General features: G+C 36.2%; 1 protein-coding gene across 1 annotated transcript in view; it reads left to right on the forward strand.

Annotated features, from left to right (window-relative positions):
* Positions 1-22,638, forward strand: part of LOC128246265 (uncharacterized) — a 32,647-nt gene extending 10,009 nt beyond the window's left edge. The window contains exons 8-19 of the mRNA XM_052964456.1: positions 1,669-1,832; positions 2,086-2,182; positions 2,423-2,570; positions 2,742-2,828; positions 10,218-10,379; positions 11,176-11,362; positions 11,717-11,812; positions 12,810-12,973; positions 13,291-13,440; positions 21,074-21,155; positions 21,396-21,507; positions 22,548-22,638. Coding sequence (XP_052820416.1) covers positions 1,669-1,832; positions 2,086-2,182; positions 2,423-2,570; positions 2,742-2,828; positions 10,218-10,379; positions 11,176-11,362; positions 11,717-11,812; positions 12,810-12,973; positions 13,291-13,440; positions 21,074-21,155; positions 21,396-21,507; positions 22,548-22,638 — 1,540 coding nt within the window. The remainder of the gene's footprint in view (positions 1-1,668; positions 1,833-2,085; positions 2,183-2,422; positions 2,571-2,741; positions 2,829-10,217; positions 10,380-11,175; positions 11,363-11,716; positions 11,813-12,809; positions 12,974-13,290; positions 13,441-21,073; positions 21,156-21,395; positions 21,508-22,547) is intronic.
* Positions 22,639-27,233: the final 4,595 nt, after the last annotated feature.

Below are 27,233 nucleotides of genomic sequence, written 5' to 3' on the forward strand. Positions count from 1 at the left end.
TATTGTTTGAAAGCGACTGACGGGCAATATGAAAATATCATTTCAACAGGCTTTTTTAAAAATACATTTTGCTGTGATTCATCGACGAATAATCGTTCATAACCAACACTTGACTGTCGGTAAATGCTAGTGCTATAATTAGATATGCAAATTTATTCAATTGCGCATGCGCAGTAACATTCACGTGATCATCCCCCACGAGAAAGTTGGCAAACTTTTTGACATTTCCAATACTTTTTGTAAATAAAATGTTTAAACGTACGCTTTGTGTTGGATTCGATGCAAATGGTGTTGCTTGGATTTACCATTCTCACCTTTTTTAAGAAGATTAAAAAAAAACACAAATAAAAAGCGATTGCCGGCTACTGCTTTCCGCCGGCTACTGCTCTCCAACCAGTATACCTGAACATGTTTTTTGGCATAGTGACATAAATAAATATGTGTTTAAAAGTAGGCAATAATATTTTCGTATAAATTTGAATTTATAACGGAGATAATTTTAAAATTGTATTAAATTGCCATAGTAAAACAACATCGTCAAAAGACTCGTTGACGGCCATTTAAGTGGACTAACTTTTTGACCCCCCCCCGCATCCCCACCCCCAGGCAACTATTAAATTTATAAGCTTCAATGTTGATTTAGAATTTCTGAACACTATTAGAGACATGATAATCTTGTAAATATAAGTCAAAGCAAGTTATAGAAAATTTGATAAAAACTCTGACAGATGAAAACACTGTCATAAAATCAGTCTGTTTTTAGCTTGTTTGTTTTACTGAAAACACCGTAATATTCATATACCATGAGTCTAATGGTTGGATAGTATTTCAGTCTATATTCCAGTGTTTTTATCACAACAAAACTCTTGAAATGCATCGAAATAAGAGCATTTTGTTTTTCAAAACATTTTGACAGTTGGCGCGAGGTTGCGTCCCCTGAAAATTTAGTCAAAACGGCGTCGTAACGATTTGTTAATTTACTCACCGGGTTGCAGATTCCACAGAGTCGTCTTCTGTCTTGAAATTTGGCAGTTGGTTTTGTTAAAATACGACATAATAAATGAAAGATCGCCAATATAGAATATTTCTGTTGTTGTGGCGGCCATTTTTTAGTCTACGAAGTTCGTACGCCACCCTAAGAGCTTTCGTAGAAATTTTCGTCGATCTACGAAGAAATAGGTGCTTATTCGTACGAAAATCTTAATAAAACGGCTAAACAACCCGAGATACATCGTACGAAGTTCGTACGCAAAACAGACTTCGTACGAAGTTTAATAAAACTGGCCCTTATTCTAGTAAAGCTTGGAGTCCGGATTTGTTTTTTTAGCAAGTAATTTAGTTGGTGCCAAAAAAAGGAAAAAGTCCAATGTCATTAAATGTTACGGTCAGCTCGCGCAGGAAAAAAATCAAGATAAATAAATCATGCATTCATAAGTAATGTATTTTAAACATATCCTTTATGATTTAGAATTATAGATTTATTGCATAATTATTAATGTTCTTGTAAGCTATTGAATATTACTGGTGCTTTAAGCATTGAAAAACCGCACTCTTTCTTCGACCGAGACAGGCGGTAAATCGGTTTGTAACTTTTCAGCCGATTGTCCCTACTATGAACGCTGCCCTGAGCGGGCACCGTCCAATAACGGGAGTTTGTCCACATTTAAGGGTCCCTGCGTTCGAGTGTTCCGAGTTCCTTGTGACAAATGCTCAGTTCCTTCAGTTTATTGAGGCCGGCGGTTACAATCGGTCCGAACTGTGGACAGAGGAGGGCTGGCGGTGGAGAAACTTCCGGCAAGCAAATCACCCTATGTTCTGGGTCTGCGGCAGTGGTGAGATTGTAATATTAACAGGATGATGATTTTTGCAACTTGATCATGTTGTAAAATACTACTTTAAGGGGATTAGGGAGTGGGAATGGCCGCGAAAATCGCTATATGCAAGTCTGAAAAGAGATTCGTCATTGTTTTTCGTCGATCTTGTGTTGCAACCTTTCGGTCCCTGAAAAAGATTATCAACACTGAGGGAAAAGAAGCAATTCTCTTCAACTGACCCTGTGTTATTTAGATACTGTCTCCTTTGTAGGTTGTAAGGGCGATAGCGGGTCAGATCTGGCGTCCTATAGTCATTGTTATGTCATGCCGGAACCTTACGGCAATCAGTCCGCAGATCTCAAATACAAGTAAGTGACGTCGTTATTTATGATCAAATTCAATTGATGAGCACAATTATCCCGTCTAAATAAATAAACAGAAAATATATTTTGACATACCTTTGCATAATTACAATAAATGCATATTTCGGCATATCATTGATTTTTCGAAAAATTAATAATTCGAAAAAGTAATAGTTGACCGGAACTAAAATATATACCCAAGCATGATACATCTTATTTACCTGAATGTCGCAATACTTATGGTAGGTACCGTGCCATGTTTGATGTCATTGACATGCCATGGGTGTGGCCTGTTGACGTCAACTTCCACGAAGCGCGTGCGTTCTGTGCATGGAAGGGACCTGATTTCCGATTGTTGGCCGAGGCAGAGCACAACGTGATTAGAGGAAACCAGGTACTATAATCGCATTCGTGAAAAAAAATCCTCGCGTTTTGGTTTCAGCCAAAAAATACCAAAAAACATTAACTTATTGGTCTTTTAAATCAGTATTTATTTTACTTAAGCTTTTATATATATTGCACGATTAAGAACATGTGTTGCATATGAGTAAATACTGTGTTACAGGAAGCGACGAACGCAGTGACTGTGAATGGCGCGATGTTCACGAAAAGAAACAACTTCAACCACAACTTGAAATTTGGCTCCTCATCGGTAGGCGACCGTGCCAGTTAAATCAATATTTTATTTGATAACCATTTATATTAAACACATTCACATACAGATGGTGCCTCTCAAATTAATTCACTCTTCGGCACAACTCTAGGTTTACACAGCAAGCAAATATTGACGATTCCGGAAAGAGTTGGAATCTCTGAGCATTGGAGTACTTAGGGTTTACCTATTAGTTTATTATTATTTGTTTCCTCAAGTTAATGCATACATCGATAAGATTTACCTTTTACGTTTTTTTTTCTTTATTGAGGATTGTTGGGATAAGGGTTAGGTTTGTGCACGTGAACTGGTTTAAACCCCCAGTAAATTTACATTTTACTGACCGTTCCAAGGCGGTACCTAATAATCCTTGATAAACACCCCTAGTTTGTTTTAAATAGTATATATGTACTGAGTTGTTTGTAGAGTTTTGTGTTGTTGTTCCATGTTTCTTGTTTGTGATTTTTTTTGTGTGTGCAATTAAACGGGGTTTATGTTTAAACTTTTGGCTACTGAGCTTGTTTCTCTAGTTTTTGGACGGTGCCCCTCAGGGCCCGTCCTAAGTAGGCACATCAGCCGATCAAACTACAAGCCAAAGCACGCCAGTGCGCTCAGTAAATAGTTCGCATCATTGTTTTGAATACACAGCTGATCTAAAGTGGTTGTTACATAGTTTTTTTTCTAAAATATCTGGGCGAATAGTAAGAGAAGTGGGTCATGTATAATTTATTGACAATTGGTACTCAAATCAAATATTTATATTGATAAATCATTTCGCCAATATTGACTACTTCATGGAAATAGTTCCACTACATTACTACAAAACTGCATTCGGGGCAATACTATTTCCCGGTCTCTCGTCGTAAAATCCGGTCTCATCCGGTCTCATAATTCCCGGTTAATAACCTATGGCCCCAGGCAACGGATTGTGTTGCTGATGTTTATAACACGATTTTGACAATCTTATTTGTTTTAATATGTAACAAATGAATACATTTGAATACCTTCGTCATTATTACACAACTTTAGCCGAAAATATTTTATTTGTCAACTTGAAGTTTGCAATAAAACTCTAGCTGTTTAAGAAATCTGATGCTGATTATTTTATTTATTTTTGAATTTGGTTATTTGTTATCATCGTTTTATTTTTAATCAAGCTTATAAGAGTCTTTGCATAACAATCATTTATTCTATAAAATTGTCTTTATAATAAACAACAATATTTTTAGGGTATGAACCAAACAGTAGCCGTGCTTGTGTAATAAAAAACTGGCTAATCCGTTCATCATGCCCTTAACGAGGGACATTCGCTAATCTCTGACACGCGTTGCATAACGCATTTACACCTTTCATGGTTTGACATTATTGTGTATTGTCATAAACCTGTTATGAAGAGTTCCTTGACAAAGTAAAATGATAATAAATAAACTTCTGAAATATTCGGAAGGCTATTTTGCAAATGAAATATAACTTACAAGATACAAGAATCTTTATTTAAAGTCGTCATGATCGGTGGAACTACGATGCTCCTAATTTATAAAAAGTAACAAATCTCAGCTTATAAAAGTTCCACGACTTCTATAACAATCAAATGTACATGCCTGTGGTGTCTTTGCAACTGCTAATGCTGTGGATTCTTGTTTTAAGAATGGCTATGTAAATACAAATGTCAATTTCGTTGTAAATGAAATGAGGGAAAATCTAGTCAGCTGTCTAGAAAAAAAAAATCCGTTTCATAAAGAAAATAAAAAATCGCGATCCCTATGAATTTCAAATTAAAAACATTCTGTTCATGTGAAATGCCAGAATTCGTCGATAATTTAGTTATTTGCGAAAATAGAACATGCAGGACAAGATTCCACATGAAATGCGTCGGCATAAAAATTAAAATTAGACGATCAGTTGGCAGAAATACATAAGGCAACTGGTCGTGGAAGTGCATCTGCTGCAACAAAATCAATAGTTAAACAAAAGAAAAATAATAAAATTCCTGAAGTACTGAGTTAACTAACAAATTTGATTTACATGTAGTCCAGCATTGTTTCTTTTTGTAGTACTATTATCAATAGTATACTTATAACTGAATTTAATATGAAAAAAACACACACACACAATGTGTTTGTTATTCATGACATTAATTTTAGTACATGTGCATAGTTCATGGTATTTGTCTGGATTTATAGGTTCGAGGCCGACGACTGTAGTTACCAAGTGTTTTTAAGGCTGTGTTAGCTATCTAGCACAGAGAAACAATGCTTTCTATAGCTGATCTTCCCTTTAAGGTTTTATTCTGATGTCAAAACATAGCGTAACCCTCGACTTTGGTGCCATGTTTGGCCATTTTTTTCATTTTTCAAATTGATGTTACGCATGTGCCTAAGTGTGTAACGCTACGCCCCTGAAATTGTTCTGTTGCAATTTTGGGCAAATCATTCTCATTGATATGCCTATCATGCATCAAACATGTATTTCGAAAAAAGATCAATAAAAACAAGCCATATTACTGAAATGTTCAAGGCCAACAGATCCCTTCAGAGAAAAGCATGCATAACCCTTTTATATACATATATTCTCCCTCCAAACAGAGACCTGGTATGTTAATTTGCATATTTAATCCAGGACATCCACATACTATGAATGCACTTCCCCCTTTGTCAGAATGTTACATTACCCTTATTCGTTATTTCAATTTATTTCTGAAGACAGCATGAACTTTTATAGAAAAGGAGTGTCAGTAATCTAGTCTGACAGCCTGTGATTTTTTTTTCAATCAGAAGGAAATTTTGCAATTTTAACATGGCCATGTTTTGACATGCTTGCACAGTGTGTGAATTGTGATAAAAATTGTGCTTGGTTAATTTTGTGCTAATGTCTATATCTTGGACTTGACATATTTCTTAGTTACCGCATGGCCTGTTCCAAAGGGTAAAGCATTTGGAAATGTCAGTTCAAACCTGACAAATATGAAATTCTTTTCCTTAATTCAATTTTGATATTTTCAAAACACCCTCTTTTTTAAAAACATGTTTTAATAGATGTTTATGGATAAGAAGACTCTTAATTTGAACATCAACTTGTTAAGACTAAGAAATAATGAGCCCTTAAAGCTGCACTCCCACAGATTGACTTTTTTAACAGCTTCTTTTATTTTTTGTTTTGGAAAGAGCAAATTATTGCATAAATATGTGCAAACCAATAATAAGATATCTGACAAAATATCAGATCTTAGATTTTCATATTTATGTTCAAAAATTGTTGCTTAATGGCTTAAACTGATACTAACGGTTAAAGAAAAAATGCATAAAACATCAATTTTTGAACTTAAGTATAAGAATCTATGATCTGTTTTTTTGTCAGCAGCCTTATATTACTGTTTTCCATGGATTTTCGCAAAAAAATGGCTCGTTCCAAGACAAAAAATAAAGAAGTTGTCAATACTTTCAATCTGTGTGAGTGCAGCTTTAACAACAAAAATAGAATAAACCTACAATTAAGCAAATGAAATTTCAGATAGGCATAAATGAAGTGCTATCCTTAATCATTAACAATTTCATTCTTCAATTTTGGTTTTTCCTCAGCCTACTGTCACTCACCTGATGCACAATCCCTGCATAAGATTTTACGTCGACAATGAATTAGACAATGAGGTTGTATTCTAAGTCAATTAAATGACCTAAAGTAACTAGCTTAATGATTAAGAAGGGCTCATTATCATCAATCACTCCACCCATTCTGAATAATGTTTTTTCATAAAGATTTTTTCGTGTTTTTTTTATATACTTGTATACTTTATATCCAGTTAAATACAGCCATCACACATTTTTTCTCTCCTAAATACACATGGGGATATCAATATAACATTGGTCTATTTCTATTGTTAAAAAAAATCACGACTCCAATATTTATGAAACACCGCTGTTGGTCAAGAACAGGTCACGCGGTGACCCCACATTTTTCCATTTTCCAAATTTAAATTACACCAAAATGGCGTCTTTATTCGGATTTGATGAATATTTCAATGAATAAATAAAACATTTAAACAGGGTAACAGGTTGTCAACGTTATACTTACATTACAGGGTTAGTAGGTGACATATTATTGGAAATATGGGGGGCAACAATCCATATTTAGGTTCGAGCTTCACTCCACCGCAATATGGTTTCCTTTACATTGAATATCCCATATCGCGGGTTACCTACTGACCATGGAACTTATAGTATCCTTCCACATGTTTTTAAACAAATTCATAGATAAGAATGGTTTTTTTCAAATGACAATTTGTCATTTTGTATTCATTGTGATGAAAAAATGTAAAATTAAATTTCCAACCAATTCTTAAGAGGAAAATGTGATATTTATCTTATCTCCTGATAAAAACTTTCAATCACGTTGGGTACTGAATGGGGTACTATATTGGTTTAAATAGGAAATGACGTCATGAACACATAGTAATCTATGACTTCATCTTACCGGTGACCATTATGATGTCACAATTAAAAAGAGTTAAGTTTTTTGTTGTTATTCCTTTCTGCTGTACTTGATATCACCTTTATATGTATTCTTCTTACAAACATTGTGAGAATGATCGCAAGATTCTTTGGTTTGAAATTTTTCCTAATACAAATTTTTTGCAATGCATGCTTGTAGTGCAGAGAATAGCATCGCTTTAATGGTATCCTGTTTTTAGCTCGACTATTCGAAGAATATGGAGAGATATACTACTCACCCAAGCGTCGGCGTCGGCGTCACACCTTGGTTAAGGTCCCCGGTTTTGCATGTAAGCCCCTTTAAGTCATTATCTCAGCAAATACATCGTGTATTGCATTGAAACGTTAGATATGTATTCCCAACTATCTAACCTACTAATTTTTTGAATTTAATGCAAATAATGGGCCTTTATTATTTGACTTAGAAATTATGGTTAAGGTTTTGCATGTAAGCACACATAGGTTAATATCTCGGCAACTACTTGATGTATTGCATTAAGATTTTATACAATGGTACTCAACCATCCACCCTTCCTAATTGACCAAGTTAGATAACTCTAGTTTGCACTTAATGTAAATAATGACCCTTTATTATTCTACTTAAAAATTCTGGTTAAGGTTTTGCTTTATTATTTGACATATAAATTCAAATACATCATGTATTGCATTCAAACTTTATACACAGGCTCCCAACTATTCAACCTTCTTAATAAATCAAGAAAGATATCTTTTATATTTTATCATTTTTGCCCCTTTATTATGCAACTTAGAAATACTGGTTAACGTTTTGCACGTTAGCACACATGGTTAATATCTCAGCAACTACTCATGTATTGCATTGAGACTTTAGACAATGGTACTCAACCACCCAACCTACTTGAATAACCAAGTTAGATAACTATATTTTGCAAATAACGGCCCATTATTATTGGACTTAAAATTTTCAATGTAACCACATTCATGTATCTCAACAAATACATAATGTATTGCATTGAAATCTAATTTAATTTTACAGTGATCCATGTTTCGCCAAAACTTTTTAATCCTTACACTGAACAACGGCGTAATAGTCGAGCGCGCAGTCTCTGTGACAGCCCTTGTTTACTAGAGAAGTAAAACAGGTTAGTTGTTTTTGCTGTCTTTACTTAAAGAATATTTTGATAAAAAAGATACTAAGACTCGTCATCATATAATAGACTGTATTATACAACTCGTCAAACAAATATGTTAGTAAGATCGACAAAGGCTAAGTTATTTACACATTTCCTGAAGTTGTTGAATATGTTTTTTAAAGCTACATCAATGAAAACTTGACATCTGTACTGTTTTGAAAACAAACATATATTTATATATGTCGTTCTCGGATGACCCTGACTGGGACCTTTTTGACCATATTATTTTTTAGAGCTATAGCATTTTAGACAGTTTTGAAAACAATATTTAATGTTGTCTTTTGATGACCTAGATTGTGGCCTGTTGACACAGATTTAAATTTGAAGCTTCAGCCATGAAATTAAGACCATTTATTCGAAATCAAAAATCAAAATTGTGCTTGGATAACGTTGTCCTTTTCGACATACTTTCCTATTTTTAAGCTACTTGAATGAAAGTTTTTTTAGTACAGTTTTCAAAACAAAAAGTAATGTTGTGCTTTGATGACATAGAATATGATTTTTTGACATACATTCTATTTCTATTCTAACAGCAAAGAAATTTAGACCATGTGTATAACTTTTAAAACAAATATCAATATTGTACTTGGATAACCTTGATAATTACCGTTTGACCATCTTTTCTTTTCTAAGGTACTGCAACGAAAGTTCAGTAAGTTTTGCAAAACAATTATCAATGTTGTCCTCAGATCTTCTTTACTGCGACCTTTTGACCCTCTTTCATGTGTTTACAGATTGGACAAAATGTACTGCTTTAAGAATAGTTATAAATGTTGTGTTTGGCTATCCATGATTGTGACATTTTCACTTACTTTTTTATTTTTGTGGCCTCTGCAATTAAATGTTGCTATGTTTGGAAAACAATTCATCATTGTTGTTCTCGGGTTACTTTAAAGGGACAGTACACCAGATTGGCACCAATTTGTTTTCCTGTAACGCAACTCAGGACAATTATTTAATAGAATGTGTTAAGCTTTGAATCATAATTATAGAGAAAGGACCAAAATGTAAAAAAATAGCAGTCCAGTGTTGTATCCACTGTAATACCCAGTAATATTTTTAATGGAAAAATACAAAATCACTGATTAGCTAAAATAAATTGTAAACTATGTGGTACTTCAGTTAGTAAGATTCAATGTATTGTACACATTAATACCAAGTTTATGTCAGTTTTCAACAATTGTTTTTCTTTCAAATTGATCATCTTGTGCACAGTTGCTTCAATTAAGGCCTACGTTTTTAATTTTGAGTACAACATTGAACTTTGGACCATGTGTACTGTTTAAAAAAAACTGTTAATGTTATGCTTCAGTTATCTTGATTGTGTCCTTTTGGCGTATTTGTTATGCAACTGGAATGTAATTTTGACCATGAAGTAGTTCTGCAAACAAACATTAACGATGATATTGCCAGGTGACCTTTTCATCAACTTTTCAAAGCTACAGCATTAAGATGAATAATTATGTTTGGAAAATAAATATCAAGCTTAGATATTTGGTTTGAAGCATTGTCCAATTGTCCTCACCTAAGAGTGTTTAAATTATGCTTCTATATTCAAGATTAGGTTCCGATGATTTTCTGTGTTTATAAGAGAAAGGACTTAGTTCTATACTTGCAGCAGACCATTCAATGTCACCGTCCATCAGCACTTTCAGTGCTTTGATTCACATAAGTATATTCTATTTTACTTTTCTGGCCTTTGAGCATGCCCTTTTGTCTTCAATTTCTAGCCGGTGAACATGCATGATGCGAACGATTATGGATTCTACGACGTGTTCGGTAACGTATGGCAGTGGTGCGAAGACCAATTTAACGGCCTCTGTGGCGAGACGCACTGGCTTTACGACGACTTTTCCACGCCTTTCTATGACGGCAAACACAACGTCCTCCTGGTATGTACACCTCTCGGTTAAGGTTTTTGACGTGTGTATAACTTAGGCTAACTTATAACGATCGTACGTCAAACGATCATAAGATCAGGGAATGCAGCTGAATACTAAGCTAATGTCAGAATTTACAATATATTTCTCCTTACGATCAAAAATGAACTAATCAAAAATCAAACGTACGTTACTTCGTTCAAAATTATAATGGTTCAACTACAGCACTAATGATTTGATTTCATCCTGCCACTTGCCTTCGGTCCAAACACAAGGTGTCGTGTTAATGTTTGTTTATTAAGATATTTGACCACGTGATGTTTATCTACAGTTAGTTTTTCATGTAGCAGCGAAAACGGACTTCTTCTACTATGAAAAAAGAGGAAAAGCACATACAATGCTTCAGAATCTTATTAAAACTATATGTGCACTTACGCCATCCATAAATGATGAGAAATGTGAAGCATTCAACGAAAATTTATTCCATTTCTGTGGTGAATGAAATAAAACATCTCTTTCAGCAGAAATGAATTCCCTCTCTGGCGGTGCAGTTTTGACATCCAAAACTTTATTATTAAATATCAACATGAATTTAATTCATGAACTGTGTGGCGATTGTTGTAAAAGTTTGTGAACATGAACCATGACCTTTGTGAACATGAACCATGACCTTTGTGAACATGAACCATGACCTGTGAAGTAATGTCGGGGTAAGTAAGCATGCAATAGAATTCAGTAAAATTATACAATTTAATGATGATCCCCTCATATTTTTATAACTAAATATACTTGTTTGCATTTTGCAAAGGGCGGGAGCTGGATCAGCACGGGGGAAGAAACATCTCGATTTTCGCGGGCTTGGTTCCGTCGCCACTTCTTGCAGCATGCGGGCTTTCGGTTGGCGCGGACGGTGGAGCCGAAGACGGAACAGTGGACGAAGCTGCCCTTTCGCCATGTGGATACGCAGGTGTTTGTGTTGGGACACGGGGTGGAAGGTGGGTCGAACTTGGATAACAGTTAAACCTTTTCTAGCCATATTTTCAATGCTTTTGATTTATACAAATTTTTATTTAAATTGCATTATAACTAATTTAAAAAAGCTAATGCTTTTGATGGCTAACTTTATTATCTTCTTATGACCCTCGCAAAATAGTGAATGTACATATTTCACCTGAAACCTTACATCAAGGTCCACTTGCCAAGAACAATGCGTGGCATTATTGAAAGCCCTTACCTTAATGTGTCCGTTTGGTTGCGACTTCATAGAACGTTCATACATTATTCCCTTTAATACGTCTTGTATGCTAATGCTTGTTTTCTTATACATCAGTCTAAAACTTACCTTTCAGAGAACCTTGCGAGTCTACCTCACGACAAGTTCCAGCCACACATAGAACCGTCCACAAACCTACATTATCAATATGAGACGCCGCTCGCCTTAAAAGGTATACTTATGAAGCCAGTGTAATGAAAAATAATTACGCCCTCTCCCCCCACACCTCTCCCTCCCTCCACTCATTCACATTCTTTTGGGACAATCATCGAACAAAAAAAACAAAAACAGTGTGGGATGTGAACATAATGCGTGTAAAATGGTTAAAGCATTCCCAACAGTTCAGTAATGGAGATTGTGAGGCCAAAAGAATGAAATTGTTTGTTTAGGGTAACCTTCCCAAAATTTTTAGGTAGGGTAGGTAGGGATTTTGTTAAAAAAAATATTATTTTTTTTCCAAAATCTGTCGTAAGTTCAGAGTGTTTCCTTGCACATGGCAGTCTTTCATACATTACTGTCATTGCCTGACTTTGTTTTATCATATAAACAATAATTCTGACCGTCCACTTTGCATTTATCCGCCCTTCGTAACACTCTATTCGCTAACGAATATTTTTTTGCTCAGAAACGGAAAAAAATAGTTAGGGTCGGCGCATTTTTATAGGTAGGGTCGGGTTACCCGAAACAGACATATTTTTTTTAGGCCTGATCAAAATAGTTATGTAGAGATGTGACTGGAAATGCTTTCAAAAGCTTTAGTTTCTATATTCAGTGTGTGTATATCACGTGATAAATTACGTCATAAATGCTACGTCGGAAGGCAGCAGTTTGCTTAAAATGAAGACTTAAAACAAAGATATTCTTTTACTACTCAATTTTCAATGAAAAAAGGGCAGTTTATCCCGCTTGGAGAGTCCCGCTTTCGTTCTATTACCGGAGTTTGGATGAGTATCTGTCATTTGCTATGTGGCATTTCCATAAAATTTAGTTAAACAAAATAAAAAATAAAAATATATTTGTTGCCAACATGACATATTTGAGCGAGTCCTTCTTAGGGATAGGAGAATAAAAGAGCACAAAGCTGTAAAGTATGTGAACACCTATGCGTTCGCGCTCATCCATGCGCACCCACACATACACACAAAACTAGTAAGTTTTTATCTTTAAAGGGCTTCTCGAGCAGGAATTTGGGTTCAAGAAATCATTTCCGGTGGCGGTAGCGGACCTGTGTGCGGATCTCGCTCGCAATAATGGTCTCCAACCTCGTTCCATGCTCTGGATAGGCGCTGGCTCCGGAAGAGGTCCAATGTTGATGAGTAAAACCTTTCAAAATGTACGTTTGCCTTTATTTATTCTCATGTCGTTGAAATCTCACTTACGGCAGTTGCGCTAATGTATACTAATGCATTATAACAATAAAGAGAGTCGATTAATTGCAGTTTCTGGTGCAATTTGACCCAAAATCCGTTCCCGAAATTTACCGATGCACGCAATTAATGATAGAAGCTCTCAAAAAGGACAACAGCACTGGTTTCAACCCAGGAAAGTCAATAACTTTAAATTATAAGATGCTATCAAAATCGAGTTAACTATTATTCAAAATCCGAGTTAAAATACCCACACTTAACGTTTGTTTGACTATATCACCAGGTGCTTGCATGTGATCTCGTTGCCCGTTTCTTGGATACGGCAATGTACATCCAGAAAGGAAATGACGTCACTGTGATCATGGAGAATGGCAATGTAACCACGGCTGCCCTCGACAAGGATGTCAAATCCGACAGGGTCGTCTTCAAACAGGTCAGCTAATGGAAATTTATTATCATTGGTTCATAGTTTCACCAACATATAAAATATCCCTCTCAGTCATTTCACCAAAACTTCCATCCTAAGTACTAGAAGCATTCTGTTGCTAACTAGCCACTGCCCTCTCAGTTGACGAATGTATATATTGCTTCATCTGTTAATTTATTTGACACCAATGTTGATATTATGGACGATAAGTTAGTTCCTTATTCCTTATTCAACTTTCTTGCGATATGCTTATTACCTTTATCTTTACATCTGTTAAAGACAAAACGTATCTGGAAAATACATCAGAATTATTCCATGATCTGCGCCCATCTATAACATGCAATCAGGGAGAAAAGGAACATTTTCCTTATTCCTTATTCAAAGTCGAATAAGAAATGGTGACTTTTCATTTTTTTCACTTTTTCTGTTTTGAAGAAAGAAATAACTATGCAGAAGTTGTGCATACAAACCGTTTATGGAAATGTATTGTTGACTTGAGTAGGTTTTAGTTGTTAAAGTTCTAAGAATTGCACCAAAGTCCGAATACGGAACAGAATTCTGTAAAAAAAGATCGATTTTAAAGTGTCTTATTTTTTCATTATTTTGACGAAATATCCATGCAACATTGTTTTCAACAACAAAAATGCGTAAATGCATTGTATATTTTAGCGGGATTGAGTGCTTCAACTAGTTTGTAACACACTATACATGTAAGTCGAATAAGGAATAAGGAACCGGTATTTCTTTATTCAAACTTAAATAAGGAACAGAAACAGTGGATTTTCAACTTTTTACTTATACATAGTTGACCAAATAAATTAGCAAAAGTGGTCCATATAAAAAGTTTGCTGAAATGCATTGTCTATTCAAGAGGATTTCAGTACATCAAATTATTTTAAAACGTATCAAACTACACGTGTTAGGAACAGAATTCTTGAAATGGTAAAAAAATAACTTTCCTGTTTTATTCTTTTTTGACAAAATAACTATGCAGATGCGATCTACATAAAACGTTAACAGACATACATTGTCTTTTCAAGTGTTTTTTAGTGCTGAAAGTGCTTTAAAAACGTACCAAAGTCCGAATAAGGAAAAGAAAATTTAACTTATCCGTTTTAACTTTTTTGCCATTACTTCAGTCAAAGGGAACGGTCACGTTTTTCTTTGCTCTGTTAAAAAGTAATTTTATTATAGTTGATGTATGTAAATGGACAAAATTTATATTGTGTTGAAGGATTTATGGAGTTCTATCTGATGGATAATATTTCGTGTTGGAATATACAGTGACAAGTGAGTTATTCAGGGTTTTCTGGAGAACAATAGAAAATCAGCAATTAGGAAAGGAATACATTCATTGCGTTGGGATATTACTGGATAGTATTTTTGTATATAGTGTAGTGCCGGCGGCGATCTGTGATATTCGCTCAGTTGTGGACGACAGGCCCTATTGTGCACCGCCAGTGACTACTGACGATGGCCGAGGGCGGTGTGAAATACCGTATAGAATACGAGCCATGCATGGAGAACGACAACACGGATGTTAAAGTACCTGTTGCCGAATGTCAAGATGTAGGACGCTTAAAAGACATTATGTTGCCTAGCAACGGCGTGTACAATCAAGAATCAGTGACGCAAAGAACTCGGTCAGATGATTTGTCAGGTGATCGGCCAGGTGATATAGCATGTGACTTGTCATGTGATGAGGACAGTTGCCATGGAACCGAAGATGACTTGAGTGACGTGGACGACGAGGACTTCCGGGTAATTGAAGAATATCGGACTCTAGTTAAGCATTACAGAGAACTCCCGAAGGAAATGTGTGTACAACAGATCATGCGTGATTATGCGTCGAGCGAAAGTGATCTTGAAAGACTGCGTTGCCATTATTTTGAGCATCTTAAACACAGTGATGAAACATTTCCATTCGGCCAAACTGCTGAACTGAAGCGGCGGGTGTTTACTAGGAGTGGAGAACCGTTACCAATTCGGTTAGCAAGGGACATTTATAACATTATAGAGGTAACAGAGGGCGGTGATCCTAGTGTACTGAAAAACATGATCAGCACCGGCAAGGGCCGCAAAAGCTCAGTCGCTTACCAAAAGGCATTGAAAATTCAAAATACAGGGCAACAGCCAGAGAAATGTATCTGTGCTATTGAGTTAAGCATGCTAAAGGACACTGTTTCATCGTTACAGGCAGGTTTTATATTGCTTAAACAGTCGTTACATATAAATGACAAACTTAGATCTGAACAATTGGGTCTCACCAGAAACGTTTTGCAAAGTATAAGTTTGGATATACTAGAGTGTAAAAGTGCAATAAAAACTTCTGCAAGCTCGTCTGTAGATAAAATGACTGAACTTACTAGCTCATGTGTAGCAAGAATTACAGAGATGGAAGACAGGGTACGGAGCCTTGAGAGTTTTCTTGACACGGAGCATATTGTTACTTTAGCGGCGGTGCCGTCTGACAGTTTTGGGACCTTTGAAAATGGAGACTCTACTGTGGGGTTTCAGATGGCAGCATCTGAAACGTTACCATATGATGACGGCGAACAACGTGATAGACGTGTATGGGAGGCGGGGCCAGACCCCCCTGTGAGCGGCGGCGACAACAACACCACGTACATTGAAACGGAATCGCACCCTATTCCGGTTAGGGTCACCGAGCGTGAAGACTTTCATTTTGTGCAACGCAAGCGCGGTAATAAACATTTCTGTGTACTTGGACTTAGTAGTGAGGTAAATACGGAACTTTTATCAACTGTCATATCGACGAAGGGGCCTTCTGTAAAAGGCATCCGTGTTTTCCCTTTAAGGAAAAACGCAAAGCGGGTACTGGTAAAGCTAACTCTCGCGTCAGATGAACAAACTTTTTATGTGCTGGAGGATGACTTCTGGCCGAGCTACGTTACATGTGAGCCGTGGCGGTCACACGGGTCGCTCCTGGAACCAAGGAATGGGTCGGCAACTTCAAGACCGGATGGGCGTACCGGCGTCCGCCGGGAGTGGGGCAATCGGATTACCTCATCTAGAGCGAAAGGGTTCTACGGAACCCTCAGGGAACCAAGCGAGCGCCAAACGAGTCGGCCGTCGGGGACTCATCGTGATATTCCTCCAAGGTTTAGAGCAGCAATGCAACAGATGGCGGAGGGACGGCGAGCGAATGGAGTCACACAGTGGAGAGAGTGCGAGTGGAAAAACCCATTCAGTACATTGGCTGAGTTAGTGGACTAATAAAACGGACGTTCATAAGTCATTTATAGTTAGCATTGTGATTGTAATTATGATTATGCGAACCATACTTATATTTTTAACTATATTTATGAGTCTGTGCAATCTTAATCTATTTACATGGAATGTTACGGGAATTATGTCTAGTGCATCTTATCTTTGTGATGTATTAACTCAGGGAAATATAGACATTTGTGGTATATCAGAACATTGGTTGCTGCCATCCAACTCGCATTTCATGAACTCGATCTCAAGTGATTACAATCATTATACATGTTGTGATAAAACTCTGAAGCAATGTGGGGTAGGAAAGGGCGGTGTCTCTATATTGTGGCAAAAACGGTTTGACCATTTTATTTCACCATTGAATATAAATGATGATCGTATTGTAGGTATTCAATTCCAAATTGTACCTGGACAATATATGTACATTTTTCAAGTATACCTGCCTTGTGTAAACCACTCTCTTGAGATATATTATGATTATATTTCCATATTGTATGATTTACATCATACCTATAGTGAAATGGGTCTAACGATTTTCATGGGTGACTTTAACGCCAAGGTGCGTGCGCCGTCGTTAAACAGCCGAGATAAGTGTTTGATAGAATTTTTAAATGATTGTAACATGTGTCCTATAAATACATTGTCATCGTGTGTACGTTCTGACAATACTTACGTATCATATGACGGTTGTTATACGTCACTTATAGACTATATATGTATACCACAGGAGAATATTGACTTTGTGACACATTGTGAAGTTGCGGATGACTGTTGTTTAAACGTTTCTCGACATAGACCTATTATTTGTTGCTTAGCGCTTAAAATTGTTGACTGTATTAAAAATGAATATAATGCCAATAATATGACTAATTGTACTAACTGGAAAAAAGTCAAGGTAAATCACATTCATTGCTATGAATCTTTATTGCATTATGAGTCTAACCAGTTTACTATAGACCCATGTGACTGTTAGAATGTTCGAGTAAATCATTTCCAGAACGGATCTTCAAGAGACACCTTAAACCATATTGGTCGGAAGAGCTCTCTATTCTACAGAAAAATATGAAAGTGCTACGTGATAGCTGGTGCCGGGCTGGTAGGCCAAGAGGCGAAAATTATTCTGAATATGTTGAGTACAAAAAAGCGAAGTGTGCATTTAGACGTAAACACAGAAGAACAGTTGAAGAATTTCTGCAAAATCTGGACCATACGATTGAAAGGGCGGCTGAAACAGATTCCGATTATTTCTGGAAATCAGTGAAAGCGCGAAAGAATAGCTCTGTGAATAAGATTGGTGATGGAATTAAGTTTAACGGGGAGATGTGCAGAGGCCGGGAGAAAATTACAGAGCAGTGGGGCTTGTATTTTCAGTCACTTTATTCCCCATCAGAATCACCCGAGTTCGACGAGAATTGGAGAGAACATATAACAGAGGCGGTGGAGCAGTCATTTGCGGAAATTACCCTTGATCCAAAAGTTGTCGTGTCACCTGAAGTTGTGAAAAACGCGATAAAGACATTACCAAAGGGAAAGGCGTGTGGGCCAGATAGTGTTAGGCATGAACATTTGATTTATGGGCGAAACGTTGTGTCCAATACTCTTGCAAACTTGTACACTAGTATGTTGCGTCTAGGATATATTCCTGATTTGATGAAGCGTGGTGAAATAATTACACTCCATAAGGGCGGGAAAAAGTCAAAAGACGACCCCAATAACTTTCGCGCTATCACGTTGTCTTCTACACTGCTCAAACTTTACGAATTAGTACTGCTAAGTCGATGTAAGGACTCTATTACTCATAAGCTGAACAGACAGCAAGGTGGATTTCAGGATCATCTTGGTTGTATCATGACGTCATTTTCACTCCGGGAATGTCTGCACTTTGCTAAAGAAAACATGTCAACAGTGTACCTTTGTTTTTTGGACAGTAGACAGGCCTTTGACCGTGTCTGGACCGACGGTCTTTTATTCAAGCTTATTCAGCTAAACAAGGAGCGTGACAAAGATACCTCATCCACAGTTATTGACAGTAATACCTTGGTTGCGTTTCAAAATATGTATTTAAATGTGACTAGCCGTGTAAGACATCAAGGACTCCACTCGAAGGAATTTCCAGTTTTACAAGGCACCAGACAGGGCGGGAAAAGTTCACCGTTAATGTACCTCCTTTTCATAGACGGATTAATCAAAGAACTTGAAAATAGTGGCAATGGTCTTTGTATCCATGACCTGAGGATGTGTTCCCCGACAGTGGCGGACGACATGGTATTGGTGTCTTTTTCTAAAACGGGACTAGATAACATGCTAGACATCTGTTGGGATTATTCTAGACGGTGGCGGTATTTTTACAACCCAGGTAAATGCTCAGTCGTTGTGTGTAATTTCTCAAGTAGCATTACCAAACCACAGCAAACATTTTCACTTGGTCAGAATTTAGTTGCCACCGTTGGTAAATACATGCACCTTGGTGTTGTATGTGATGAACATCTATCTGCCACAGAATCAATGCGCGAAGCGTGTATTAAACTAAGAGGGGCTTACTTTAGCATTTGTAGTAGTGGCATATGTCCTGAAAAGATCAGTGCTATAACATTGAGGACAATTTACCAGTGTGAAATCCTTCCAAAGGCATTATATGGATGTGAAATGTGGAATCAGTACTCGGCAAATGACATGAGAAAGTTAGAAGTTGCCCATCGTCATTGTATTAAGCACATGCAAGGCTTCCGCAAAAGTATGTCATCAAACTTTTCACTGTGCACATTGAATATTACAGATATCGAAACAATGATAGACTATCGGAAACTTCAACTATTTGGCCAGTTATGTCGGCTCCCATGCAAGTTTTTAGCCAAGGAGTTATTTGTGAATAGGCTTGTGCGATTTCTGAAATTAGATAAACAGTTTGGATTTATACCCGACGTTTACAGACTATTAACAAAATATAACCTGTTGTACTATTTAAATACATATGTAAATGATGCCATATTTCCATCGAAGTTTGCATGGAAGAAGCTACTTGACATTAACGTAACTCGACCGGTAAAACATAAATTGTTTGTGGATATAACGAGCGTAGGGGGTAACCTAGCACTTGAAAATGTTGTGCAAGAAAATAAATGCTCCCCTCTTTGGAGAATCGCCAGAAACAGTCCAAAAGATCGTCCACTATGTATAAAAATTCTAAATGCTATCGGAAACGTTGTTTCACGCCCATATCCACAGCGATGTAACTTGTGCAGTTTATTGACTGAAAACATGACTGAACATGTTCTTGGTTTTTGTCATATAAGAGACAAATGGCAGAACGAAGTATGGAACTCTATCATTAAAGCGTATGGTATTCGCAAGTTTAGCTTGTTTATGTCAATGCCCTATGCTGATTAGTGCCAGTATTTGTTAAGTGTTGCTTCGGCAAGTAGTAACGATTGCTTAACTAATTATGATGTAATGGTTGCATGTGTTAGGTGTTATGCTTAAACTATAGCACCTTATCTGAATGTACTGCTCGTGTACATGTAAACTAGTATGTGATGTACTATATCCGATATTAATTATGCATTACTGTATTTTGTATTATTTATTGTTATGAATTGCTTGATTATCAACCACATTTTGTAAATGTGAACAGATGAAACATGTACTTTACATATATATTATGTGATATCACTGTATATGTTTATCAATTGTAAATACGTTTTGCTCTTCATAATTGGAGGAAATAAATAAATAAAAATTCTACATAAAACGTTTACAGAATTACATTGTCTAGATTATTTTAGTGCTTTAAGCCGAATTCTTTTACAATATCTCAATTTCTAAGTGTCTGATTTCTTCATATTTTGACGAAATATCCATGGAACGTTGTTTTTAAAAAAAGTTTGCGTAAATGTGTTGTCTATTCAAGAGGGATGGAGAGCGTCAACTACTCCAAAACATGAAGCCACTTTCAAATTGAGATAATTAAACAGAATTCAGTTCCTCTTTTATCGTGGGTTCCTGTTTCTTTTCTGTCCTTGATTGCTTGTCATAAATGGGCGCAGCTAATGAAAAATACTTCTGATGCAAAAGGAAAGAGAAAATAAGCATATTACAAGGTAGTTGAATAAGAAATAAGGAACTAGTTACAAAGTTGTTTAGTTCTTATGAAAAGACGAAACACATCACAAAGAAGTGATCTTATGCATATCTGCAATAATGCATTTTGTAAAAGGAATAATGAATAAGGAACAAACTTATCGTCCTGATATTAGATGTTCCATCGCGGGAGTTGTCAAAGTATATATGCATTTGAGCATTCGGGCGGTATGATTAGAACATTGGAAATCGAGCAACGTTATACAAAAAATTGATTGCAGTACCATCAATGATGTTTTGATTGAATTACATCCTATTTTAGTTTACGTGGATTCCTAACGAGGTTGGATTGGACTTTGACATGACTGTGGTCACCTTCTTGGAGAGGACTCAGCAACCAAAAGGTTTGCAGATGTTGGTGAATATTAATGATGTTATCTAATGTTTTAAAGGATTCCTGTTCGAAGGATTCATCAGCCAAAAGAGGTACTCCAAGTGTGTACAGGTTATATTATGCCGTTTTTTTTTTAAATTGCTGACATGTCGTGTTTCTTTTTATACACATACCTAACCCATCCAGCTTATTATTTTGGGTTCGATTAGATTGCGCTATAATTAATATGACCATCCATTTCATATTTCAGCGTGGCTTGTGCGACTGTCTGAACTTACCCGGCGGGGCGGCCTTGTCATTGTTGTTTCTAGGAGTGGACAGTGGGACGGACCCGCGCTCAAGGGGACCCTCCAAGACAAAGGGTGTGTAAAACTTCAACCTCACTGCTAGTATTTTAAAGTGTAAAGTGTATCAATACAAGTGAGGTTACCATGGTAATTGTGTTATCTAGAACAGCACTGCCCAGACACAATGCGACACAACGTAGGAAACATCAGAATTGGGGTATATTGAACAGCGCTTCCAATTTATATAAAGAACAAAACGACACAATACAAGAATAGTATGTAGGGAAACGATAAAGATTAATATGATCCAATATAAGAATGGTATGTAGGGAAACGATAAAGATTAATATGATCCAATATAAGAATGGTATGTAGGGAAACGATGAAGATTAATATGATCCAATATAAGAATGGTATGTAGGGAAACGATGAAGATTAATATGATCCAATATAAGAATGGTATGTAGGGAAACGATAAAGATTAATATGATCCAATACAAGAATAGTATGTAGGGAAACGATAAAGATTAATATGATCCAATACAAGAATAGTATGTAGGGAAACGATAAAGATTAATATGATCCAATACAAGAATAGTATGTAGGGAAACGATAAAGATTAATATGATCCAATATAAGAATGGTATGTAGGGAAACGATAAAGATTAATATGATCCAATACAAATATAGTATGTAGGGAAACGATAAAGATTAATATGATCCAATACAAGAATAGTATGTAGGGAAACGATAAAGATTAATGTGATCCAATATAAGAACGGGCATAACGAAAAGCGCTTCCCATTTTATTTTTAAAGAAACAATATGACGCAATATAAGCAACATAAGAATGGTAATTAAGGGATATAGAACATCGCTTCCCATTCATTATGTAAAGAAATAACATGACACAATATAGGGAACGTCAGTATGGTAATTGAAAGTATCTAGAACAGCACAGCTCGCTGCTGTCTATCGAACTGTGTGAATAAAATGAATGTCATCAAAATTAAAATTTCTTTAATAGCATATACCATATACTCGTAAATAAAAATATAAATATAAGCTTACAGTTATGTCAATATCACTATCGTCCATCATATTCTAACTTTCAGATTGACGTGCATCGAGTCAACAGATTTACCATTCGATGACGTCACTGGAAACGCAACCGCTACCGTGACCGTATGGAAGCATGTGCAGTAGTAGACGTCACGTGACTGTAACCGCGTGGCTGGAATACTCGTCAAATCTGTCACGACCCATGTATTGACCTTATCACGTCAATGCGCCATGTTAATGATTTTAGGTCACAGTCGATTGTTTGGCAGTAATTAGTTATTCACATATTTTTGTAGATCAATTCATTCAAATTTCCCTCAATGTTTCTTTTTCAAATCGAGGCTTCTGAGAACCGTTGATACCATCGGCATTAGCCCCCGAAAATTAAACAATTATGCTTAAGATTGCAATAAAACACATACACAAGAACGGCTACTTCTTCATTGGACAATAATGAATGAAAGATTATGTGCAGTGTTTTTTTGTGGATTTACGACGGCGTTCGATTTTTTGGCGAGAGTATAAACTTTTGAAATTAGAAGTAAAATGATATATGTTATAATGTTATAAAATCTATGTATTCAAATGTTTAATCAAGAATTAAAATAAATAATTATTAAGTAATGTAACATGCTGCTTAGGTGTGAGACAAGGAGAACGTTTATCTCCATTTCCATTTGCTATTTTTTTTAAATGATATAGAAGAATATTATATGCTGAATGTATTATATGGTATAGATATGGATATGTTAGAAATGTTTTTGTGTGTAATATATGCTGACGATATAGTATTTATGGCTGTATCTGAAGATGATATAAATAAAAGGTTAAATAAAGGCTAGTGTTACTTCAAGAGTATTGTAATATATGGAAGTTCAGTTTAAACTCTACCAATACAAAAGTAATGATTTTTGGAAAGGTTGACGGTTAAAGAACAAAATTAGTTTCTTATAATAGGGAGAATTTTTAGAAATACAGAGTTAGAAATTTTACATACTACGGTATTGTTTCTGCAACTGGTGGGTCTTTTGCAACAACGTTTGATACACTAGCAGGACAAGCAGAATAGACATTTCTCCAACCTCAGATAAGTAGATCCAATAATTTAACAATGCTAGGTATTCTTATCTTGCCCACGGGTGAAGATAAAATGCCCGTATGGAACTCCTTTTTTTAATGGTCACAACATTGTAATTACCTCCCTTGTTGAAGACTGTCCTCAGTAGCATCAAGGAAATCTTGTCTTATGGTAATATTTAGAACACTAATTAGTTATTTCTCGCTTCAAATGTCACCATAAAACAATCACCATTCAAGAAATAATGCTTCATTCTCCTTAGAACTATTTAAAAAGACCGATTTGACTATTATCATTAACTGGATCATTGCGCGCATATCCATGACAACCACGTGCTATCACATATCCATACGCAATTATTTTCACTAAGCACAAAAGAGTTCTAGCAAAAAATACATTTTTACTTAATTTTGTTTAACTGAGGTGGGAGAAAAAGCATCTACCATAGCCGCTCGTGTAAGATAGGTTCATCCCGACCCTCGCGCAGGGTGTTTTGCGGAAACTCGGTAAACCTCGTTTCCGCAAAACACCCTACGCTCGGGTCGGAATGAACCTATCTTACACTCTCGGCCATGGAAGATACTTATAGTGTCTACATTAAATTCACATTTAGTCAATATCCTCATTAATTAATTCTCACAATCTTAAATTATGAATCAGAAATTTTGGGCTTAAATAATTCCCTTGTCTTAGAAAGATTCCATTATCTTTTTGTAGAAATGTGTTTAACAAATTTAAAACCGAAGCTCTCGTTATGCAAGTGAAGAAAAAAAAATTCGGAAGCGTTTGAATGAAATATTTTGATTCTCGAAACAAGTGCACTCTGACAATTGATGTAATAATGTCTTAAGACATATGCAATTAATGGTGTTTAAATTAGTTCTGAGCTATCTGATAACGTTTCCAATCACGTTCAAATGATACAGGTCTTTCAATTGTTACAACGTGGGAGTTTTGTTCGCCAAAATCCCATTTACCGGAAACCGGTGAAAAAGCAGTGGCGATTAATGAATCTTTCATTTTATTCAATATCAACTGCAGATGAATCTGCCGTTAATAAAACACAACTCGATGGTATTTGTCATACATATATATTTTATGTATGCAGGGCTAACCTCTCGATGGCTGGAAATGAAATGAAACTATATTGAATTAAATTATTTTTGATGATGTTGTTGATGTTATTGTTGTAGTTGTTGCGGCGTAATTTTTAACAAGGAAACCATAAATTTGACATTTAAGAAAAGATGAATATCGATGTTTTACATCCTCAACAATAGGTAAAACAATATTTATAAAATAGAAGTGACCGCCATCCAAACTCACCTCATTTTCATCGCCATGTATGCAATTAGATTATGTGTTTTTTTAGCTACCGCAATTGATTATCAACAACGTGCCAGTGGTGTCAAAATCGAAAAAAAACATTAATAAAGTGAGAACATAAGAAAAATATCTAGAACAATTATTGCTTGACTAGTTAGAAAAGAGTTACCTTCATAACTATCTCTGCATATCAACTACAAGCAAGCATACTCGTCGATCATTGGCACGCAATCAGATTCCATACAGGATATAGTTAATTGAAACTATGTTTGAACATACCGTTTAACAAGACATGAAAATGTTGCGGTAATGCAACGTCATGACATCCTTAAGATGGTAGTATAAAAACAGCGACTACGGGTACACTGACAAACAAACAACGCATAGTTTACTGTCAGTAAACGTCGAACTGCACCACAAGCGTCACAATGAATAAGCTGCTGCTCACTCTACTGATCGTCGGATGTCTGACGTTTGCTATGATGCCTGAGGCGGACGCCCAAGGTAAGCCCTTTTAAAACAAGATTTTCATGCACCGGATGACCATAATAGTTTATTCTAGATGTGTTTTACAGAAGGATTTTTATTACAAATAGTAATGCTCCAGCAAGAATTGTTTTAATAAAATTATGATCGGAGACCTTGGACGTTGAGTCAAAGTTTGATTGCACGGTTCAAAGGTAAAACAATATGTCTAAAATGCCACAGTTTTAACAAGGGGAACGATAAAGAGGGACTTGAGACTTCTATAGTTGGGCCAGTGACAGATTAAAAACAATGGTGCATACGGCGAGGACTAAAACATACCTCCGGCGACGTTCATGTTTAATCCGTACACGTTTATGGAGAGTAAGATTCATTCGAAAGGTTAGAGATTTTGAGTTGACTGCATTATGGCATTATGGCCGCAGAGCGCCATACCACTTAAAGTGTAATTATAAGTAATAGATCCGACCGCCATTCCCATTCTCAACTAGATATACAGTAATCTGTATTAAAAAAGAATAGTGAGATATTTGCTACCATAGGTCTTTTCCATTGGACTAATTGGTTCTTTAATGTGTCTGGCACCGAGAAATGGGAGGTAATTTTCCTGGGTTTTACTAGTATGGACAACGTTAAATTACCAGTACACTCCTCAATTCCGAGTACATGTGCTAAGGAGCTAATGGTACAAATAAAAATGTTTCGATATGAGGCGATCAGAGATTGAACCAGAGAAATTCCGCACCCGAAGCCGACGCTGTTGTTGTTTCGTACCAATAACTTAACAAGATCACCCTGGAAACATGAACTGTTAAGTGATCCAGTTTTCTTACCTCTAACCAAAGCCGGGCAACTTTTTAGCATGCTTATTGAAAAGTGTACTGTGATATCTCCGTTATTATGTTGATTACGTCGAAACATATTTGTTGGTATGTATATATATATATATGAATCCTCTCGTACCGCTGCCACTACAGGAAACGCTGGAGAAATGGTATATTCGAAATAGAATTATGCAATGAACTCTTTTAAAATGATATTCCAGGTTACTTTGGTGGTGGCGGCGGATATGGCTCTTGTCAATGCCGATACCGCTGCTATGGAAGTGAGCGTTGGAGCGGTAGCTGCGGCTATGGAAGAGTGCGATGTTGCCGGAGAAGGTGGAGACGCAACGACTAGGTAAGTGTGCAAACAATCTGAATGTGGTCATCTTTCCAAGTTTTGTCACATTGTACATCGTCTTTGAAAATAAATAAAATCGATTTCGTCCGGCTTCAAAATGTCCGAATCAAGGTTTACATGTGCCATTTTGACCGACCCCATTTTAAAAGTTTCAGTTCCCAAGGGCAAACGCAATTTGATAAGTTTTGAATTCTATAACAGGTCATTCAGTTCATTTATATATGATTTCAAACTTTCAGATCAATACAACGAACAAGCTGAGATTCAGTGAAGCCAAGATGGAATGTTTCAACATATTGTTATGTACATGTTATATATGAGCCCTTAAATAAAGTATGACCGTACGCATTCATATTAATCATTTCTGTTTCAAATACCTAATCCGTGTGTTCATACCACACGGATTGTGACGGCACATTTGTATATCGCCTAAAGCAAGTAGCGGACTCTACAAGGAAAATCGTAATAGTTTTTTTTTTATCTTCCTATCGGTTTTAACGAAACAGCGTTTTTGCAAAATGTGTGGCCAAATCCATAGGGTAAAAATAGTTACATATGAGGCTCCGTTAATATAGCAATATGTTATTTATGTTTTCTGCTATGACAAAAAAGCAATACGTATTTGGCTATCACGTAAAGAAGTTATTAAGTTAACTCTGACAAACCA

This window comes from Mya arenaria, chromosome 9, assembly GCF_026914265.1.
Source record: "Mya arenaria isolate MELC-2E11 chromosome 9, ASM2691426v1".
NCBI lineage: Eukaryota > Metazoa > Mollusca > Bivalvia > Myida > Myidae > Mya > Mya arenaria.